This window comes from Eretmochelys imbricata, chromosome 5 (genome assembly GCF_965152235.1).
Source record: "Eretmochelys imbricata isolate rEreImb1 chromosome 5, rEreImb1.hap1, whole genome shotgun sequence".
NCBI classification, from domain to species: domain Eukaryota; kingdom Metazoa; phylum Chordata; order Testudines; family Cheloniidae; genus Eretmochelys; species Eretmochelys imbricata.
This window is the reverse complement of record NC_135576.1, coordinates 1,426,494-1,447,350: the sequence shown is the minus strand read 5'-3', so window position 1 is coordinate 1,447,350 and position 20,857 is coordinate 1,426,494. Positions and strand designations below refer to the sequence as shown.

General features: G+C 65.3%; 1 protein-coding gene across 1 annotated transcript in view; it reads left to right on the top strand.

The window, feature by feature from the left end:
• Positions 1-8,903: 8,903 nt before the first annotated feature.
• Positions 8,904-20,857, top strand: part of TESK1 (testis associated actin remodelling kinase 1) — a 33,495-nt gene continuing 21,541 nt past the window's right edge. Inside the window, exon 1 of the mRNA XM_077818077.1 lies at positions 8,904-9,265. Within this exon, the coding sequence (XP_077674203.1) occupies positions 9,020-9,265 (246 nt within the window). The 5' untranslated portion in view covers positions 8,904-9,019. The remainder of the gene's footprint in view (positions 9,266-20,857) is intronic.

The window sequence follows — 20,857 nt, the reverse complement described above, 5'->3', positions numbered from 1 at the left end:
GGACAGGAGAGAAACTAGGCCAGGGCTAGTCTGGGTATTTATTCATCTCATGGAGGTCCCTGGAGCCCCAGCGGGGAGCAGGGCCCTGTTGCACTGGGCGCTCTGCCAGCTGCTGCACAGACGCAGTGGGAGACAGGCCCCACTATCGGGCAGCGAGAGGTGGTGCAGCAGGGAGAGCACTGGCCTCCTGTCTACACTAGCGGCCCCCCTGCACTAGCCCAGACACAGATACTGGGGGCTCCGGCCATGGGTGGCACCAGGCTGTTCTCTCACCCAGTGCCCCACACAGCCCACACCTTCCTGGGGAGCTGGGACCACGGGTGCTGTTTGAACCCTTTTCCTTCCCCATTTGTAGCCTGCCTGGGGAGTGCAGCGAGCGGCTCTCTGGCCTCAGAGTGTCAGAGAGACCGTCCCGCAGAGGATCTCCGTCTGCCCAGGCTGTGCGACCCCGGCACATCTGGCCAGGTGGAGGGGCGAGGGATGTTCCTAGCAGCCAGCCTGGGGCTCGGCCACTGCAGCAGCTGCAGGAGGCAGGTTTTCCCCGGGCCAGCTGGTTCTGATCCACGCTTGGCTCACGCTGGGGGCTGCCTCGGCGTGGAGCAGCAGAAGAGGATGAGAAATGTCAGCGAGCCGCGTGGTTGCTTATTAAGCTCTAAATGGGATTTGCCAGGCCGGGAGAGGCAATAAAGGGCAGAGCCTGCATTGGCTCTGAGCAGCAGCAGAGTCCCCGGCCAGCCCGCCCCCCTCGTCCCATCGCCCACTCAGCTCTGCGGCATCGGAGCGGGATGGGCCCTTCTGGGCTCTGTGATGGTCAGTGAGGCGCTCTCGGGGAACTGGGGGGCCGAGCCCAGCAGCTCTCCCCGGGGCTCTCTGCCCCCTTCCTGGCACAGGAAGCAGCCGCTGTGGGCAGCGTGGGGGCTGGGTGCCTTACGCTAACGCTCTCTCCGTTTGTGGTGGTTCCTTAGCAACATCCCCAAAAATGCCCTGCCCACATGATGCCCCCTCCGGCCCACGGGAGGGGGTGAGGCACCAGCCTCAGGCCGGGCGGTGCTGGGTTAACACCCTCAGCCAGGGAGGGGATGGAGCGAGGAGTAAGGAGGTGAAATGCACCATATCCTAGGAGCTTTCTTCTGGGTGGGGGAGAGGGTCCAAGAAGCTGGCAGCTCGTGGGGGTCAGCACGGACCCACAAAAGGATCGCCCCACAGCCAGGCTGCCCAGCTCCTGCCCTTGTCTGAGCCTGGGGCTGCCTGGCTAGTGAAGGGCAAACAGAGGTGAGATCGGCTTCCTCTTCTGCTGTGACTTCCTGTCCCTGAGCCTGTGCCTCACGTTCTAGCCCCTCATCCTCAGCCCTGCCCTACTCCCGGCTTCTACTGTCAGTACCACTCACCTTCACTCTGCCCCCTGAGCCCAGCTGGCCCCAACCTCACTGTCACGGGGTCCCCGGGCGATGCTCTGGAACTGCTCCCCATGAAGCCAGGCAGGACTCTGGGGCAGTCTCCTTTCTGGGAGCAGCCTGTCTGCAGGACACACAGCTCACACAGCTCCCCGCTTCCTGGGTCTAACCTCGGAGCATTCAGCATCCTCTGCCCCTCCGTGCGCTTCCCACAGCGAATCCGCCCAGGCGGGGTGCTGGGGAAGCCAGAGGGTCCTGCCCCCCAACTCCACAGTCAGACGGGACTCTCAGCCAGCCAGTAAAACAGAGGTTTATTAGACGACAGGAACACGGTCTAAAACAGAGCTTGTAGGTGCAGAGAACAGGACCCCTCCGCCGGGTCCATTTTGGGGGCAGTGAGCCAGACAACCACGTCTGCCCTTCACTCCATGTCCCCAGCCAGCCCCAAACTGACTCACCCTCCAGCCCCTCCTCCTCTGGGCTTTGTCCCTTTCCCGGGCCAGGAGGTTACTTGATTCCTTTGTTCTCCAACCCTATAGCTCTCACCTTGCAGGGGGGAAGGGCCAGGCCATCAGTGGCCAGGAGACAGAGTGTCGGCCATTTATGTACCCTGGCCCTTTGCTCTGCAACAATTGCACCCCCTTATCCCACCACCTAGAGACTTAAGAAATGCATAGGGGAAACTGAGGCACTCCTACAGTATTCAGAGGAAATATTAAGAACAGTCCCACATCGTCACACCCGTGGGGCTCCTATGCCCAGAGCAGCTCCCTCTGCATGCCTGGCACCTTGTCTCACCCCAGAGCTCGGTCCTTGGGCCTCCTCCCATCTGGGCTGCTCCTGGGCTCACACCTGGGTACCCGCCATGCAGACAGGCCCTGGCTGCAGACAGGCCCTGGCTGGTGCATCACATCTGCTATCGGGTCACAGGCGGCCGGGGGGGTCTGCCCAGAGCTCAGAACTAGGTGTTTCCTAGTCACTGCTGGATCCTAGCATAGCGAACATTGGCAGGACTCTGGGACCTGGTGAATGCGGGAGGAGGTGAGACCTGTCATCTGGCTCAGTGAGAACAGCTGAGATCCCTGACCTAGCCCCGCTCTGTGTTTATGGCCGGGGGAGATGCAGGCTGAGTGCTGACCCAGCCAAAGGGCTGCGACCAGAAGAGAAGGAAGAGGGCACAAAGATTACCCGTTAGGGAGGCGACACTCTGCCGGCGGGGGTGGCTCATAAAAGGCGGATCCCAGCTCTCAGGAGGGGACAAGTGCCATGTGGATTGACTGGCAGGGCGGGGGAAGCTCCTTGTTAGACCGGGCAGGACTGTGTGAAGAGGTGCGGGCTCTACATTGCACGGTACGTTTTTCTGTTCTCTGCAGACAGATCTTTTCAAACCCTTTTGTTTGAATTTCTGTCTCAGGCTCTGGTAAATAAACATCAGTCGGGATTGACTATGAACCGGTCTAGGTGCCTGGTGCTTAGGAGAGCTGCGCTGAGCTGAGACGGGGCCCAGGGGACACTGCCTCCCCGAGGGCAGTGGGTCGGTGGGCATGGCGGTGGCCAGAACATAGGGGACGGGGCACTTGAGTGTAGCAAAGCAGCGTGTGTAAGCTGCAAGCCTGCGGAGGGAAAGGGCAGGGCCTGCGGCTGCCCGGAGTGGGGTGCGTGTGTAGCCGGCAGCTGGTAGCTTTGGGGGAACCTCCTCTGGTGGGCTCAGACAAGACGCCTTCGCGCTGCGAGCAGGTGGTAGCGATTCACCCTGACCCCCCGGCTCCCCCAAGTGATGGCACAGGACCACGGTGGGGGGATGTAAGATGTAGGTGGCTCAACACCGAGGTGAGATAATACCGAGCGTGTGAGAGGACAAACTCTCCCGGCTCCCCCGGCTCGGTCCCCCGGCCCCACCGCTGGGATGCTCCTTGGGGCACAGGCCTGGCTTACCCCATCGCCAAAGCCCAGGGCAGGTCTCGGGGAGGTAACACCTTCAGCAGCAGCCTCTCCATGGCGGACTCTGCGCCCGGGTTCCCATCCCACGCCATGCAGCAGGGCTCGCAGGGGCGTGGGAGCTGGAGACGGTTCTGCTGGGGGCCCTGGTAGGGAGCAGAGGGGACAAGAGCCGCATGAGACCCTGGGGCAGAGGGGGGGAACGGCCAGGGGGCAGCGCCGGGGAGATGCGCTGGAAGCCAGGGGCCGGCAGGGAAGATGGCTGCGCCCTAGGGAGCACAGCCAGGCCTCGCAAGCGACAGCAAGTGTAGCAGGAGCCGGGGAGCAGGCGGGCGAGGCTGGGGCCACAGGGAGAAGGACTGTGTCAAGTGTCCCAGGCCCACAGGATCGGGGCTGAGCCCCAACTTAGAAACGGGCTCTCGGAGGATCCCTTCAGTGGGTCAGGACCATCCCCCCGGGGCTGCTCTTCCTTCCCGCACCCGCTGGCCTCCGAGACTGAGGGCAGACGCTGCAAGCCGGGGTGGGGGGGGGGGAGCACTCCCTGTGGGCGTGGTGAACCCCCCTCCCCGAGGGGCGGGAGAAACCATAGCGCGGCCTGTACGGGGCCAAGGGTGGTGTGACTGCATGTGGGTTACCCCGAGCGACGGAGCTACACCGAAGTAATTCTGCAGTGTGGACCGGGGCTGAGCCTCCTGCCACCCCCGGACCCCTGCCCACTGAGCCAGACCCTGGTACTGACGCGCCCAGCTCGGCCCTGCAGGGACACCCGGCAGCCTGGCCCAGCCGGAGCAGGTGTGTTAGTCTGTAGCCAGGGGGCTGCAGGATCCATTCCCTGGCTCTGCCTGTCTGTCAGTCAGTCCCAGCGAGAGCTCAGCTCTTAACACAGACATCTCCTGGCATCTCAGGCCACGGGCTCCACCTGCAGGGGATTCATTCTGTCCCTGGGGCTCCCCTTGTGCTCTGGGATCCTCCGTCCGTCTGGCTGGCTCCAGCCAGACTGTTAACACCCCATGTACCCCCACCCTGATGGTCACATGACCCACCCCACCCCTGTCTCCCGCTCTGCCCACTGGGGAGCAATCCCCTATCCAGCCAGGCACTGCCAGGCTCAGGGGTCACCCCGACATCACAGGCAGGCCCCACGTGGGCACACAAGGGAGGGTTTCTCACTTACCCCCAGGGCAGGGCCCTCCAGCAGAGTGGAGTTGGGGGGCAGGGGGAGGGTTGGTCTCAGCTGTTTTCTCTCACCTGTCTCAGAAGAAAACAACCTGAAATTCACCAGAATGTGAGCAGCACCCAGGCCCACCCCTAAGTGAGCTCACCCCCCCAGCAGCCCCCAGATCCCACCCCACCCCAGGGACCCCTATGTCCCTGGCAGTCCCCAGATCCCACCCCACCCCAGGGACCCCTATGTCCCCGGCAGCCCCCAGATCCCACCCCACCCCAGGGACCCCTATGTCCCCGGCAGCCCCCAGATCCCACCCCAGGGACCCCTAACTCCCCAGCAGCCCCCTGGGCCCCCTCCCAACTTCCCCTTTGCATCCCCCACATTGTGGTGCCCAGTCTCCTGCTGTATTTGGAGCTTTGTCCCTGGCACATTTCTTCCCGTCTAAGCATCTCTGCTGCTGTACGTGCCAGGCAAGAGACCAGGAGCCGGACCAGCGTGAGGGGCCCTGGCCTAGGGAGAAGGTCCCAGCTTCACTGGCTAAACTCCAGGTAGCACGGGGGCCCAAGGCTGCTCTGGGATGGGGGACCCATGGAGACCTGGCATGCAAAGCATCAGCCAGCTCTGAGCAGCTTGGCCCCGATGCATGCTGGGATCTGCAGTCTCCCCCCACGTCTAGCCATGAGCTTCTGCAATCCGCTTCCAGCAGCGAGCTTTGGGTCAGGGCTCAGCCTCGCCCTGTGCCAGCGAGTGACTCCCACCAGTGCGCCAGCTGCCAGGCCGGGCAGACGGGGTCACTCTGCTGGGGGAGTGGCTGGGAGCTCCAGGGCGTTTGTTATCAGCCCGGGGTTTGTTATCAGTCACTCGGGCATGAACCTGCAGTGCCATCTGGTTAATGAGCCTCCTGCACATTGAGCCGCTCTTATCTCCTGCTGTCGCATGCGATGCCAGTCCCTGCACCCCATGGGCAGGGCTGCCTCTGGGCTCCGAGCTGCACCGGGAGCAGCCAGGGACCCACGTGGTTCCAGGCAGATTTGGCGCGATTGCCCCCTGTACATCCTCTGCTCCAGCGAGCGACGGGACCGCAGTGCTCTGCATGCAACGGGCACCACGAGAACCCACACTGGCCCTAACCCTGAGCCCCGATGAGCAGGCCTGGCCCAGCAGCCCCTCAGGCTCTCGGGACAGGCCTTGGTCTGAGCGGTGTCAATGCAGCCAGCCCAGCCTGCCAAGGCGGCGCTGAGAAAGCCAGGACCAGCTGGCCCCAGCTACGGCCACCCCTCCTCCATAGTTCACTGATCAGAGTTGCTGAAGTCGGGGGGGACAGCCCGTCAGGCGATCTAGCCCATCCTTAGCCCGGCTGGGTAAACAGGGCCCATGGCAGCCCCTTCCCCTGGCACCTGCCATCCTTAGCCCATCTAGCCCATCCTCCGAGCCACAAGCCACAGGACGGAGCTGCTGTTATTTGCCCATGAGGGGGCCACGCAGCATGCAGCCCCTGTGGGACGGGCATGGGCAGAGCTGCCAGGCACATATACAGTTTGCCCAGTTCACAGTTTCCCTGGCAAATAACAAGAGTTCGCCCTTCCCTACACCTCACCCACTCCCTAGGAGAGGCGCTGTCACTAGAAGGGGAAACTGAGGTTCAGAGAAGGGACGTGACCTGCCTAAGATCACATACTGAGTGAATGGCAGAGCTGGGAAGAGAACCCAGGAGTCCTGGCTCCCAGGTCCCTGCTCTAACCACTTGATCCCACTCCCCTGCCAGAGCTGGGGATAGAACCCAGGAGTCCTGCCCCCATCCCCGCTCTATCTAGTGTCATGGATCCACAAGATGTGTGCTATGCCCCAGCTTGTGAACAGTCCTTTGGAGGATCCCTTCAGAGGGCCAGACTCCCACAGGGCCCTGTTCTGTTCATTCCCTCTGGGGCACCTGGCCTTGGCCACTGTCGGGAGACAGGATACTGGGCTAGATGGACCTTTGGTCTGGCCATTCTTCCTTCCCCCAGCCCCGCAGCCCCATCGCCTCTGAATCTGAGCCCCTGGGCCCCAGCCTCCTGCTCCACCCCCAGAGCCCTGCCCAGCGAGTCCCAGCCAGACCCTGGGCAAGACATGTCTCCTCCGCAGGGACCGATGCCCCCTGCCAGGGTCTGCAGTGCTGCCCGGCAGCCTGTTCCAGCCAGAGCAGCATTTGTCAGGCACCTGGAGCCCCCATGGGCAGCCCTTAGCTCAGCCCAGAGACCTGCAGGCTGAAGCATCATCCACCTGGCCGAGCAGAGCAGCTTCCCAGCCGGGCTGGCCTGGCCCCAGCTCAGGCCCTGGCCCTCTCTCGCTCCCTCGGCTGGTCAGTCCCAGGTGCGAGCAGCCAGTTCCCTCCAGTAGCCTGCTCTGTACCCCCTGCCTGGCCTGTCTCAGCCCTTTGTCCTCCAGCGGGGATCTCTACCCAGCTTCCCTGCTGAGAGCTGGGGGGACCTCCTGCCCCTTGCCTGTGGGTCCCTGGGTGTCCAGGTGCTGGGCACTGGGGTCCCATGGCCTGGCTGGGATCCAGCATCACCACGGGGTGCGGCCAGCTCCTTAACAACCCTCTGTACTGCGGCCCAGACGGCCCCGGGACACCCACTTCCTTTTCTGCGCTGACCCTGGAGCAGACTTACCCCCCCATGGGTAACAATGCAAAGTGCGGCAGGAAACTGAGGCATGCCTAGGAGTCATCCAGACATTACAGACCATCCCCCTTCTTTGGCGACGGGTTTCAGGGCCCCGTCCCCCAGCCCACGGGGCCTCCCCAGAGCAAGTTGCCAGAGCGGTGCTGGGAGAATCTCTGCCCTCAACACCATGGCCCTGGCAGGAGCACGCGGTCTTGCGGGCGGTGCCAGCTCGGCCAGGGGCTCGCTGGGCTGCCGTTCCCAAAGACACTGAGTCCAGTTGCCCTCCTGGTGCAGGGTGTGCTCAGCCCACTCGGGGCCATCTGTAAATGGCTGGGGCGGGGCACAGCAGGCCGGGGAGGCCGGCGGGGAAGTGGAGCCCAGAGTCCTGGGTGACGGAGCAAGGCTGACAGAACATGGCGGGGGCTAGCGGCCGGTTCGGGGGGGCTGGGACCTGAGGGCAGGTCTAAGACCCGTCCAGGCCTGTAGTGGAGACACCCCCACACCGAGGGGCCATTTCTGTCACCCTCCTCTGGACCTTTCCGATTCGAACGTACCGGCTGGGGCTGGGGCGACCAGGCCTGCCCGCCGCGTTCACGGGGTGGGGACGGGGGATTTCTACAGGGGCTTCATGGCATCTTCCCTCTTAATAACTAAACATTAAGCACGGGGGACCCTGCCCAGGCAGGCGCTAGGTGCCCTTGGGGGCAGGGCCCCACATGCCCTGGGGAGCCCCGTCCCGGCCAGGCTCTGGGATGTTGGGCCCTTTGCAGGGCCTGCGGCTTGTCAGGTCAGAGGCTGAACCGGAGCAGAGGCTAGGGCAGGGGGCCGGGGCAGGGGGCCGGGAGGGAGCCGGGGAGCGGGACTGGGGCTGGGAGGGAGCCGGGGAGCAGGGCAGGGGGACGGGACAGGAGCCGGGGGACGGGGCAGGGGCAGGGGCAGGGGCAGAGGCCGGGAGGGAGCCGGGGAGCAGGGCAGGGGGCCGGGGCAGGACCCGAGGAGCGGGGCAGGGGGACGGGACAAGAGCCGGGAGGGGGCCGGGGAGCAAGGCTGGGGCCGGGAGGGAGCCGGGGAGCGGGGCTGGGGCAGGGGCAGGGGCAGGGGCCGGGAGGGAGCCGGGGAGCGGGGCAGGGGCAGGGGCCGGGAGGGGGCCGGGGAGCGGGGCTGGGGCCGGGAGGGAGCCGGGGAGGGGGGCTGGGGCAGGGGCCGGGAGGAGCCGGGGAGTGGGGCAGGGGGACGGGACAAGAGCCGGGAGGGGGCCTGGGAGCTGGGCAGGGGGTCGGGACAAGAGCCGGGAGGGGGCCGGGGAGCGGGGCTGGGGCTGGGGCAGGGGCAGGGGCCGGGAGGGAGCCGGGGAGCGCGGCAGCAGCGGACGGGGAGGCTGGTACCCAAGGAGTTAAGGGCTCGCCCCGCCCCGGCTCCGCCTCTCCGGTCCCCTCCGCTCTCAGGGCCGCGCTCGGAGCCGCAGAGAAGCGGAGACACAGAGCGGCGGAACCGAGCCCGGCCGGGCCCCTGGCGAGCCCGAGCTCCGCTGCGCCCCGGGGCTGCCCCCCGCCGGAGCGCCCTGCTCCCGATCCCCTGCCCCGGCTCCACCCGGGGCCCCCGCCCCCACTCCGGCCATTGCCCCGGGCCTGCTGCAGCCCCCCGGCCCCACCCCAGGGCATGACCCCCCCAACCCCACCCCTCCCCAGGGGCTGCCCCCTCCCCTGCCCCTGCGCCCGGTGCCCAACTCCCCTGGATCCCCTCTGGTCCTGGGGCCCCTGAAGGCCCCCAGGCCCTGCGCCTGTCTGTGCCCCCGCCCGGGCAGGACACTGGGCTCCCAGCTGGGGGCGAGGGGAGCTGTGCCCAGGCAGGGGGCCGAGCCGAGCACTATGTGAATGGCTCTGGGGGTGCTCAGCGCGCCCGACATGGACTGGGAGAAGCTGAGCCGGCGGCCCGGGCTCTCCCTGCGGGTGGACCGGCTGGACGAGGGTGACGGGGAGCCTCTGGCCGCCTGGCAGGGCTGTGGGCGCCTCCGGCCCTCCTCGTACCGGGCCCTGCGCAGCGCTGTCTCCACCCTGGCCCGCATCGACGACTTCTACTGCGAGAAGATCGGAGCCGGCTTCTTCTCCGAGGTCTTCAAGGTACGGGGACGGGCACCTGGGGACGGGCAGTGCGGGACGGGGACGGGCACCTGGGGACGGGCAGTGCGGGACGGGGACGGGCACCTGGGGACGGGCAGTGCGGGACGGGGACGGGCACCTGGGGACGGGCAGTGCGGGACGGGGACGGGCACCTGGGGACGGGCAGTGCGGGACGGGGACGGGCACCTGGGGAGAGGCAGTGCGGGACAGGGACGGGCACCTGGGGACGGGCAGTGCGGGACGGGGACGGGCACCTGGGGACGGGCAGTGCGGGACGGGGACGGGCACCTGGGGACGGGCAGTGCGGGACGGGGACGGGCACCTGGGGAGAGGCAGTGCGGGACGGGGACGGGCACCTGGGGACGGGCAGTGCGGGATGGGGACGGGCACCTGGGGACGGGCAGGGCAGGACGGGCAGCATGGGATGGGATGGGCACTTCAGGGACAGGGCAGGTGCATGGGTTGGGCACCTCAGAGGGGTAAGGGATGGGTGCCATGGGGATGGGCGTTTGCGCAGGGTTCTGTGGAGACTGGCGCTTCAAAGGGGTGGGGCAGGTGCATGGGGATGGGAGGGCTCCATGGGGATGGCGCCTTGGAGGGGTGGGAAACTGGGCAGTGTGGGGACCGCACATGGGGCAGGGACCATGGTTGCCTTGTGGCAGTTGCCTCTTCCTTGTCCTATGCCCCGGCTCAAGGCCTCTGGCTGGGGGTGGAGAGGGCCGGCTCAGCAACCTGTCAGAGCCGTTCCTCCCGTTCCTCTGGGCCATGGGCGTGTGGGCTGGGCTGTGGGCCAGGGGCTAGAAGATAGGAGGGTGGGTACCAGTGGGCACCAGCCATGGGGGCTGGGTGCCAGGGAGCGCCGGCCATTGGGCTATTGTGGGGACACCCCACTCCCTCTCCCAGGTCCCTGGCACAGCTTCCCCCAGGCTCCTGCTGGCCTCTGGTCTTCGGCCTTGGCCCTGGCATTTGGCCAGGTATGGAGTTCAGCAAGGCTGGTCGGCGTGGCCGGGGGAACCCTGAACCCCGCACCTCGTCTCCAGGACAGTGGCTTTCCCCTCCCCCACCCAAACCTGGGAGCCCAGGGTCCCTAGCGCGGGGACCTGGGTCAGGCGGCTCTGCTGTGGGCAGTGCTTCCCCTCTGCAAACCCAGAGCACCCTCACCTCGGGGCTCTGGGACGCGCCAGACACCACACGCTCTTTGCTGGGCCCTGGGCTCTTAGGCACCACAGGGCCTGGCACGAGGAGGGGGCTTTGTTAGCTGGGGTGTCCCGTCCCCTTGGGTCTCGGGTGCTTCAGAACCCCTCCCTTGCTGAGCTCCTGAGTGTGTGGGGGTGTCGGGACTCCCAGGGCAGAGGGGCAGTGTGTGTGTCCGCCCAGCCGCAGGGGAGGGGGCTGCAGTGGCTGAGCTGTGGGGGCCCCTGCCCCGGGCTCCCAGGGCAGAGGGCTGGCAGCTGGGGCCGGAGCACAGGATTGTGTGTCGCAGGGTGTGGGGCGTGTCCAGGCTGTTTACAGCTGTAGGGACAGTGGGAAGCCAAGCCAGGAAGCTCTGGGTGTGAGCGGAGCCCATGGGGCCGAGTGGGGGACAGGGGGTCCCTTGTAATTCTGTGGGGCAGGTCAGGGAAGAGCGACGTCTTTGCACCTCAGTACGGCAGCTTAGCGGGGTGCAGCTGTGGGCCCAGGTGGCGTTGGGCAGAATGGGATGGGGGTGCTGGGCCCATCGATGACCTGGGTCCCACCCACTGTTGAGTGCGGTGCCAGTCGCGGGCAGGGCGCTGGACCTTCCGTCTGCCTGCCGGGGGTACAGGGGAAGGCTAGTGCCCAGGGTGCCGGGGGGCAGCTGGCATCGCCGTCCCGCATGATGGCTGGGGCTTGGGGAAGCAGTTTGATTATCGAATCGCAGCCCAGCAGAGGGGCCCTGACGCTGGCTGTGGTGGTGTGTCTGTGCCGTGGGCTGCAGGGAGTCGGGCCCTGCCCCTGTGGTTCCAGAGCTCATCAGGCCAGGGGCCGTGGGGCTGGGGTTGTGCCTGCCGCGGGGCTCGTGGGCCGTGGGGCCGGGGGTCGTGCCTGCCGCGGGGTTCGTGGGCCGCAGGGGCGGCCAATCTCGCCAGGGGCCATGGGGCCGGGGTCGTGCCTGCCGCGGGGCTCGTGGGCCGCGGGGGCCGCGGGGCTCGTGGGCCGTGGGGCCGGGGTCGTGCCTGCCGCGGGGTTCGTGGGCCGCAGGGGCGGCCAATCTCGCCAGGGGCCATGGGGCCGGGGTCGTGCCTGCCGCGGGGCTCGTGGGCCGCGGGGGCCGTGGGCCGTGGGGCCGGGGTCGTGCCTGCCGCGGGGCTCGTGGGCCGTGGGGCCGGGGTCGTGCCTGCCGCGGGGCTCGGGGGCCGTGGGGCCGGGGTCGTGCCTGCCGCGGGGCTCGTGGGCCGCGGGGGCCGTGGGGCCGGGGTCGTGCCTGCCGCGGGGCTCGTGGGCCGCAGGGGCAGCCAATCTCGCCAGGGGCCATGGGGCCGGGGTCGTGCCTGCCGCGGGGCTCGTGGGCCGTGGGGCCGGGGTCGTGCCTGCCGCGGGGCTCGTGGGCCGCGGGGGCCGTGGGGCCGGGGTCGTGCCTGCCGCGGGGCTCGTGGGCCGCAGGGGCGGCCAATCTCGCCAGGGGCCATGGGGCCGGGGTCGTGCCTGCCGCGGGGCTCGTGGGCCGTGGGGCCAGGGTCGTGCCTGCCGCGGGGCTCGTGGGCCGTGGGGCCAGGGTCGTGCCTGCCGCGGGGCTCGTGGGCCGTGGGGCCGGGGTCGTGCCTGCCGCGGGGCTCGTGGGCCGTGGGGCCGGGGTCGTGCCTGCCGCGGGGCTCGTGGGCCGCGGGGGCCGTGGGGCCGGGGTCGTGCCTGCCGCGGGGCTCGTGGGCCGCAGGGGCGGCCAATCTCGCCAGGGGCCATGGGGCCGGGGTCGTGCCTGCCGCGGGGCTCGTGGGCCGCAGGGGCGGCCAATCTCGCCAGGGGCCATGGGGCCGGGGTCGTGCCTGCCGCGGGGGCCGTGGGGCCGGGGTCGTGCCTGCCGCGAGGTTTCTGGAGGGGGGAGCGGCAGGGTCTGGCCTGGGCTCTCCGCACAGCCTGTCTCACGGCCACAGGGCCCTGCTCGTTTTCACAGCAGCTGTCCTGGTGCGGGGTGGGGAGGGGCCGCTGGGGGCGGGAGGCTCCTTCTCTGCCCCTCCCTCCGCAGAGGAGCCTGCGAGTGTGAGCCTGCCCGGCTGCCCGAGACGGTTTGGCAGCGTATGGCACGAGGTGCTCGAGGCGCCCACGGGTCGTGGGCAGGTAACACCCTCCCCCCCATGCCTGGCCCCATGCGGCTTCATCCCTGGGGTCCTTTCAGGGGGGAGCAGAGCTGAAAGGGGCTCCCCAGGGTGCTTGTGGGTGCTGCCCAGCATGACAGCGCGAGCTCCAGCCCCCGTTTGCAGCTCTCCGGTGAGGCGCGGGGTCAGCCTGGGTCCCAGGGAGCTCGCTAGCTCCATGCCTGGAAGAGCCCCCTGAAGGTCCCCCTGCCCCGGCCTCCTGCTGTGGCCTTGGCACCTGGGGCCGGTTTGCAGGGATCTGGGTCTGGCGTGCTTTCCCCGCCCCAGGGCCCCGCAGGAGGGCTGGCTGCCGTGGGGAGCAGCTGCTGCCTTGGTGACGCTGGCCGTCCCCGCGAGAGGCTGGCCAGGCAGGCTAAGGGTGGCATTCAACACAGCCAGGCGGGCGGTTGGCTGCTCAGGGAATACGGCTCCATCTAAGAACGACTCTCCTGCCAGCCGGCGGGATCTGTGCCCCCAGCCGGCGGGATCTGTGCCCCCAGCCGGCGGGATCTGCGCCCCCAGCTGGTGGGATACACGTGCCCTGCGCCCCCTACCGGGGGTTTGGGTGGCAGCGGCGGGGGAAGGGCGCAGTTGGGGGTGGGCAGCAGCGGGGGAGGGGCAGAGGGTTAGGGTGGCAGCGGCGGGGGAAGGGCAGGGGGTTAGGGTGGCTGTGGAGGGGGAAGGGCGCAGTTGGGGGTGGGCAGCGGTGGGGGAAGGGCCAGGGGTTCGGGTGACAGCGGCAGGGGAAGGGCAGGGGGTTCGGGTGGCAGCGTTGGGGGAAGGGCAGGGGGTTAGGGTGACAGCGTTGGGGGAATGGCAGGGGGTGGGGGAAGGGACAGGGGGTTAGGGTGTCAGCGGCGGGGGAAGGGCAGGGGGTTCGGGTGGCAGCGGTGGGGGAAGGGCGCAGTTGGGGGTGGGCAGCGGCGGGGGAAGGGCAGGGGTTCGGGTGGCAGCGGCGGGGGAAGGGCAGGGGGTTCGGGTGGCAGCGTTGGGGGAAGGGACAGTGGTTCGGGTGGCAGCGTTGGGGGAAGGGCAGGGGGTTAGGGTGGCAGCGTTGGGGGAGGGGCAGGGGTTCGGGTGGCAGCGTTGGGGGAAGGGCAGGGGGTTCGGGTGGCAGCGTTGGGGGAAGGGACAGGGGTTCGGGTGGCAGCGTTGGGGGAAGGGCAGGGGGTTCGGGTGGCAGCGTTGGGGGAAGGGACGTGGGTTAGGGTGTCAGCGGCGGGGGAAGGGACGTGTGTTAGGGTGTCAGCGGCGGGGGAGGGGCAGGGGGTTCGGGTGGCAGCGTTGGGGGAAGGGCCAGGGGTTCGGGTGGCAGCGTTGGGGGAAGGGACAGGGGTTCGGGTGGCAGCGGCGGGGGAGGGGCAGGGGCTTCGGGTGTCAGCGTTGGGGGAAGGGCAGGGGGTTCGGGTGGCAGCGTTGGGGAAGGGACAGGGGTTCGGGTGGCAGCGGCGGGGGAGGGGCAGGGGTTCGGGTGGCAGCAGCAGGGGAAGGGCAGGGGGTTCGGGTGGCAGCGGCGGGGGAAGGGCAGGGGGTTCGGGTGGCAGCGTTGGGGGAAGGGACAGGGGTTTGGGTGGCAGCGGCGGGGGAGGGGCAGGGGGTTCGGGTGGCAGCGGCGGGGGAAGGGCCGGGGGTTCGGGTGGCAGCGGCGGGGGAAGGGCCGGGGGTTCGGGTGGCAGCGGCGGGGGAAGGGCCGGGGGTTCGGGTGGCAGCGGCGGGGGAAGGGCAGGGGGTTCGGGTGGCAGCGTTGGGGGAAGGGACAGGGGTTCGGGTGGCAGCGGCGGGGGAAGGGCAGGGGGTTCGGGTGGCAGCGGTGGGGGAAGGGCCGGGGGTTAGGGTGTCAGTGGAGGGGGAAGGGCAGCCGGTCGGCGTTCAGTGTGCGGTGGGGAGGTGTCGTTCCATACCACGGGGGTCCTGGCTTAGTACAGCTGGGGAATCTCACCTGTTACCCCTGTGCTGAGCCCAGTCCCTGGTTGGACCAAAGCCCCCTCCAGAAGGGCTCCGGCGTGGATCGGCAACCCGAGCCGGGGAGTCCCTGGCCGTCTGTGCCAGCGGGAACCACCTCCCTGGCACGCATTTGGGTCTTGTTTCTAATGTGCATTTCTTTGGCCTCAGCTTCCAGCCCTTTGTCTCTCACTCGTCGTTTTCACCAGTGCTGGAATAATTTGTAACAGCAGCGAGGAGTCCTTGTGGTACCTTAGAGACTACCCAATTTGTCTGAGCACAAGCTTTCATGAGCTACAGCTCACTTCATCGGCTGCATGCAGTGGAAAATAATTTGTGTGTCTCTTCTCTGCACCTCTCCAAGTGTTCAACGTCTTTTTAACACTATGGCCGCCAGAGCTGGACGCAGGATCCAGCATCCGTCTCAGCAGCGCTGTGTACGGAGGTAAAATCCCCCCGCTCCTGCTCACACAGCCCCGGGCTCACCTTAGCCCTTTGCAGCAGAGCATCGCATTGGAAGCGCTTGTTCTCTTCCTCGTCCACTGTGGGCCCCGGATCCTTTTTCGAGTCGCTGTTTGTGTTTGGCTGTTTTAAACCCCATGTTGTTTGAATGGGCCCAGCTTAGCGAGTGTCACCCTGTCCTCATTACTTGCTGCCCCGCCCGTCTGGCTGCTCTCCACAGATCTCCCCAGATTGCTGATGACAGTAATAATCCGGGCCTTTTCCTCAGTAGCTCTGCACAAAGGAGGGCAGGATCAGCCTCCAGTTTTACAGGTGGAGAAATCGAGGCACAGGGCAGGGAAGCGACTTGTCCCAGGTCACACAGCAGGCCAGTGGCCAAGCTCAGGCTAGAACCCAGCTCTCCTGAGACCCAGCCCAGTGCACTATTCCAGTATTCTAGCCACTTGGCCAGGCCACCTCTTACAGTGACTAGTGTCAGGCATAGTACCAATCCCAGCAGAACCCCACTAGAAACACCCCTGTTCAGTGATTCCCCATCAGTGACCGCTTCTTGAGATCCGTCAGTTAGCCAGTCCTTAAGCTATTTAGCATGTGCCTTATTGATAGTGTACACTGCTCGTTTTTAACCAGAATGTCACACACCTTCCAACAGTCTGTTCCATCCTTCGTTAACTTGGAATCTCATCAAAGGATGAAATCAGATATGGTTGACAAGACCTGTTTTCCATAAAACCTGTTTTCCTGTCTTTCCGTTCTTTGTCGCTTGAATCCCATATCAGTTTTTCCATTATTTTGTCTGGGATTTATGTCAGGCTAACCAGCCTATTGTTACCCGGGTCATCCTGCTTGAGCTTTTTGAATATTGATGCAACATTAGCACTTCTCCAGTGTTCCGAATTTTCCCCAGTATTCTGGGATTTATTAAACATTTATCATCAGCAGGCCAACTCTTTTAGGACTCTTGGGTGCAAGTTACCAAGACCGCTGATTTAAAAATGTTTATCCCTAATAGATGTTGTCTAACATCATCCTCAGTTCCTACTGGACTGGGTAGTACTTCATTCTTGTGTGATATGAGTACATCATCCTGCTTCTTTCCAAATACAGAACAGAGATATTTTTGAATGCTTCTTCATTTTCTGTGTCATTGGGAAAAACTTTGCCATCTCCATCTAATAATGGGCCTCTGCCATTGCTAGGGTTTCTTTTGTTCCTGACATACCTTAAAAAAACCCTCCTTTTTATTGTCCTTGGCCCAGCCAGCCATGGATATTTTCCCTGATGTCTTCAGCTTCCCTTATCAATTTTCCATTCTGCATAACTTCTCATTTATATCAGTTGCAATCTGCTTGCTCCCATTCCGTTCTGTTCCTCTTAGTTCCATTTGTTAGATATTGCTTTTTTATTTCTAATTGCTGCCTTCGCATCGTGTCTGAACCTGGATGGGTTTTAGCCCATGTTGGGAACATGCCTAGAGCCTGAGGGGCAGACTGGCCCCCATGCCTAAGCACATAAGGATCCCTGGCCGTTAGGGTCAGGAATGCATGCTGGGGCGTGTGTCCATATTGCAGCTAACAGCTACCTGCCATGGCTCATGCTCTGGGACCCAGTGAGGGCCGGGGGGCACAGCGCAGCTGCAGGAGTTCAGTTCCCCAGAGCCTGGCCGTGCCCAGAGGAGGTGCTGAATGCCAGAGCCCAGAGAGGCTAACCTGGAGCATGGCAAGCGGCTGGTAACCATGGGGATGGGAGGGCAAGGTGCCCGCAGCACCGAAGGGCCCAAGGCAGTGCTGAGGCCAGGCATGGAGACTTGTGAGCAAAGAAGGCTGGCAGGGGAGCCACAGGCTGCTGACGGGGATCCCGCACTCGGGCTCCATCCTAGCAGGCCAGATCCGCCTGGCCCGTGGGTGCGACACTTGGACCCGGGTGACTCCGGTGCGCCTCCCAGCTGGGGCGTAGAGCCAGGCCCCCAGAGACCTGCCACCCTGCGCCCGAGTGCGCTGTGTGTCCATCCATGGCGAGTGGGCAGGTTCCCTGGAATCCGCCTGCTGTCCGGTCACCGGCTGTTGGAGCAGGACTCCCCGCACCCCTGGGGGCAGGACTGTCCCGTCTTGCAGGAGGAGGGGGCTGAGGCAGGGACAGGCCCCGGGTGCAGAGGGGGAGGTAGAGCATGGCCCCCAGGCTTGTGCCTAGGCAGTTAAGCCCTGCTGGGATGGCACCTTGCTGGGCTCTGCTGAGGAGGGGGGGACTGGTCCGTGGGGAAGCGGGGGCCAGGCTGCGGCTCATGGGCCGTCTGCTCGCTCTCATTAACGTTCTCGTTAATCATTTCTAATGTCTGCAGCTAGGGCAGCTCAGCTCCCTGCTGCCCGGGTGGCGTGGCAGGGGATGGATCTTGGAGCTAGCGTGTGCCAGGGGCCCGGTGCTGGGGTCCAAGTGCTGGATGAACTAGAGCGGGCAGCCAGTGCTGTGGGGGTGGGGGGAGTCGCGGGGTGCCAGGCCGGGGGCACTGGGTGCCAGGCGGGTGTCACATAGGGAGGAGCAGAAGGGCCCATCCAGCCCTGTGGGTGGTGGGCAGGACCAGGCTGCCTGCCCGTCACCCAGAGCAGGGCCGCATGTGCTTGCCCGGCAGAGCTCAGCTCTGGGGAATGTGCCGGGATTCCAGGGCATGGGGCCACCGCATGGGGAGGTGAGGGCGGGTGGCGTAGCTTATCTCTGCCCCCCCGTCCCCTCCCCGCCACCCGCGCTGTGGGCTGCAAGGGATCAGGCAGCCTGCCTACAAGGGCTCTGCCCGCGGCTCCCATCTTGCGGGGCTGCCCCTGCTGAAGGCTGTCCCGGGGCTGAGGGTGCATTAGACCCTGGTCGTGCCTGGCCGGGGCTGCCTGTTCCCTGATGTTGCCCACTGGGGAGTGAGCATGCAGCTGGGGGAGCCTTGTCTCTGCACACGGCCACAGCACCCCCCAGTGGGGAAGTGTGGGGAGGGAGCTGGAGTTGCAGGACCCAGCGATGGCCCTGGGGTTTTCTCTCTCTGGGGGCCATGCTGAGGTGGGCCCTGACGGGTGAGGTGCCCCATGGTCCTGGGTAGCAGGGGCTTGGGGGCCTAGCGGGTGTGGGGCCCAGCTGGAGCTGTAACTAAGCTGGGGTGCCAGACAGAGGAGGTGCCCCGATGCCAGTGGGCAGGTGCAGGGAATGGGGGTCAGGCAGCCCCGCTAGGGGCACCCGAACCCTGGCTGCTCCCTGGAGCTGAGCCTGGGCCGGGGGGTGCTGTGGCCACGCCCCACGCTCCCGGCACAGCCGAGCAGGGCGCCAGCCGCCGACTGCAGCCGTGTGTGGGAGGCTGGCTGCACGTACGCCGCTTAACCCCTTCACCACTGGCCCAGGGTGCCCGCGGGCTTGGGGGGTCATGCTGGGGGCGCTGGGGCAGGGAACGGTAGTGATGTGCTAGGCGTGCGGGAGCTGCATGGAGAGGGGTTTCTGGGGGGCCCGGCTGGTCGCTGGGTACCGGGGGGGGGAGCAGGATGTGGGGGGGGAGCTGGTCTCCCCAAGGTAGGGTTTGGCAGCCCCTCAGGCAGCCAGCTGGGAAGAGGCGCTTGACATGGGGTCCTGGGGGGGGTCTCCCACGTTTTAGTGAGGGAGGGGGAGGGGCAGGAGCTGCCTCGACTCAGTGTGTTCACGGGGTGCCTGGGGAGCCTTCTCCTGGGGGTTGCCATGGTGGAGGTCCTAGCAGAGGGAGGGGCCAGGGAACAATGCCCTGGGGGGGGGCGCGTCGTATGGGGGCCAAGCTGGTACCTCTCCATGCTGGGGGAGCTGTCGCAGGGGGTCTGCAGGGAGCCCAGCGGGCCCTGCTTCCTGGGGCTGGGCAGGGCACGGGCCGTCGCTGTCCCATTTTGGTACCTTCTATGCCCAAGGCAGTTTTACTTCCTAATTTCATGGTTTGTTTCTCTCACAGCTGAGAGGTGCTAGTTAGCCACCGCCAGAGGGGTCTTATGTGGCTTTTAGGGGTTTAGGCCTCTTTGTACCAAATTCATAGTAGTATTTGCCTGCCTGTGAATGAGACTAGTTTGCAGGTGTGACAAGAAACGTAACTTGTTTTAGTTACCGTTAGGGTTACAGTATTTGTAATTTTTGCTTTAAATTTAACTTTCTTTGCTGTGGCGTTTACTACATTTTGTCTTGCTCGGCCATTGGGGTGTGGATGTGTTTTTATTTGGGTTCCAATTTATACATGTTTAGCTGAGTTTAATGTATACCAATTTTTATGTTTATTAATAGTGGATTTAACAAGACTTTTACTGGATCACTTTGAGTGACAAACAACTCTGGTGTGTCTATGTTAATCGGGGTGCCTTTTTTGAACGCATAGTTTTTGGTTTAGGTTTTGGTGCATGTGTTTGGGAACCATAGGGTCAGTTTACTACGGGGTATTGGGCAGGATCCCACAAGAACTGTTCATATTGTTCCTGTTTTAACTGGCTGATTTTATTGATAGGGTCCCTGTGGGTAGCTGGAGTGTCGGGTGGTATTTTCATAGGGACTCCTTATTTTAACCCCTGTTCCCCAGTGGTTTGGTATTTCTGTGGTGTTTATAAGTTGAACTTTAATTCCCACCTCCCCTTCCCAGGCGCTCATACTGGTATTTTTAAGGGTTTAAGATTCGGCCGGTGTTCCGTGAGGATCACCGGATCACGGGGGGGATTTATGATCAGTTGGCAGGCAGTGAATTATTTCTTAAATATTGGCTTATAAGGAGGGCTGCATTGGGGTGTGCTCTGCAGGGAGATGGTTGGGGAGAGGGCCCAGGAGGCAGGGTGAACCTGCTCTCAGCCAGCTGGGGGTGCCTTGGCTCTGGGGTGCTGGGTTTGCCCAGCCCTCTGGCAGCGGAGTGGGGTGGGGGGTGCAGGCTCTGTCTGTCCCATGGCAGCCCCCTGCCCAATCAGTGGGAATTCGGGCTCTCTCCTGCCTGCCTGTGCTACCCAGGCTGGCTCCTGGCCAGCAGAGCATGGCAGCCGTGTGCCCTGCCCCCCCCCCCCCCCCCGCGCCGTGGGATCCTGTTACGGGATCCAGTGACATGGGAGGAGTGGCAGGGGGGCACAGAGCTGGGATCTCTCGGTGCCTGTTCCCCAGGGTGTGGAGGGGAGTGTTTGGGAAGGTTTAGGGGGGGTGCAGTGGGGGGGTGCAGTGTCCTTGGCAGGAGATGGGGCAGGACTGGGCCGGTCCATGGGAAGGAATTGGGCCAGGGAGGGGTCTGTGCCCAGCTAGCTGATCCCTTGGAGATGGCCCCACACGCCTGCTCTAGGGTGACCAGACAGCAAGTGTGAAAAATCCTGATGGGGGTGGGGGGTAATAGGAGCCTATATCAGAAAAAGACCCCAAAATCGGGAGTGTCCCTATAAAATCGGGACATCTGGTCACCCTACCCTGCTCTGTCCTGCTGCCTTGGGTGGGCAGGGCCCAGAGATATGCAGGGATCCCGGGGGACCTGCCCCCAGTGCAAGGGGAGTGTCTTGTCTGCCCCCCGCCTTTTCAGACAGCTCCTCCTGGGGGGCCCTGCCATGTGCTGGCCCTCACCTTCCCCCAGTCCTGCAGCACTTGGGAGCCCCCCTTCCCCCTCCCTGCCCCTGTACAAGGGGATAAGGCCGCATTAGTCTCCATCTGTCCTGGCAAATTACCATGGGAGGAGGCTTATTAGAGGGAATGAGGACGGGGGCTTCCCAGCCAGCAGAGCCGAAGGAGCTCACCCCTCCCCCATGGCAGGAGGCTGCCCACTTGTTCCTGGGCCCTTCCCGACCCATGTGGGGTCCTGCTCCCTGCCCCGGCTGCTGGGGTCCCCTGGGCATCGGGGCGCCTGGGCCCGTCTGCACAGCCCCCGCTCCCCTGCTGGGAC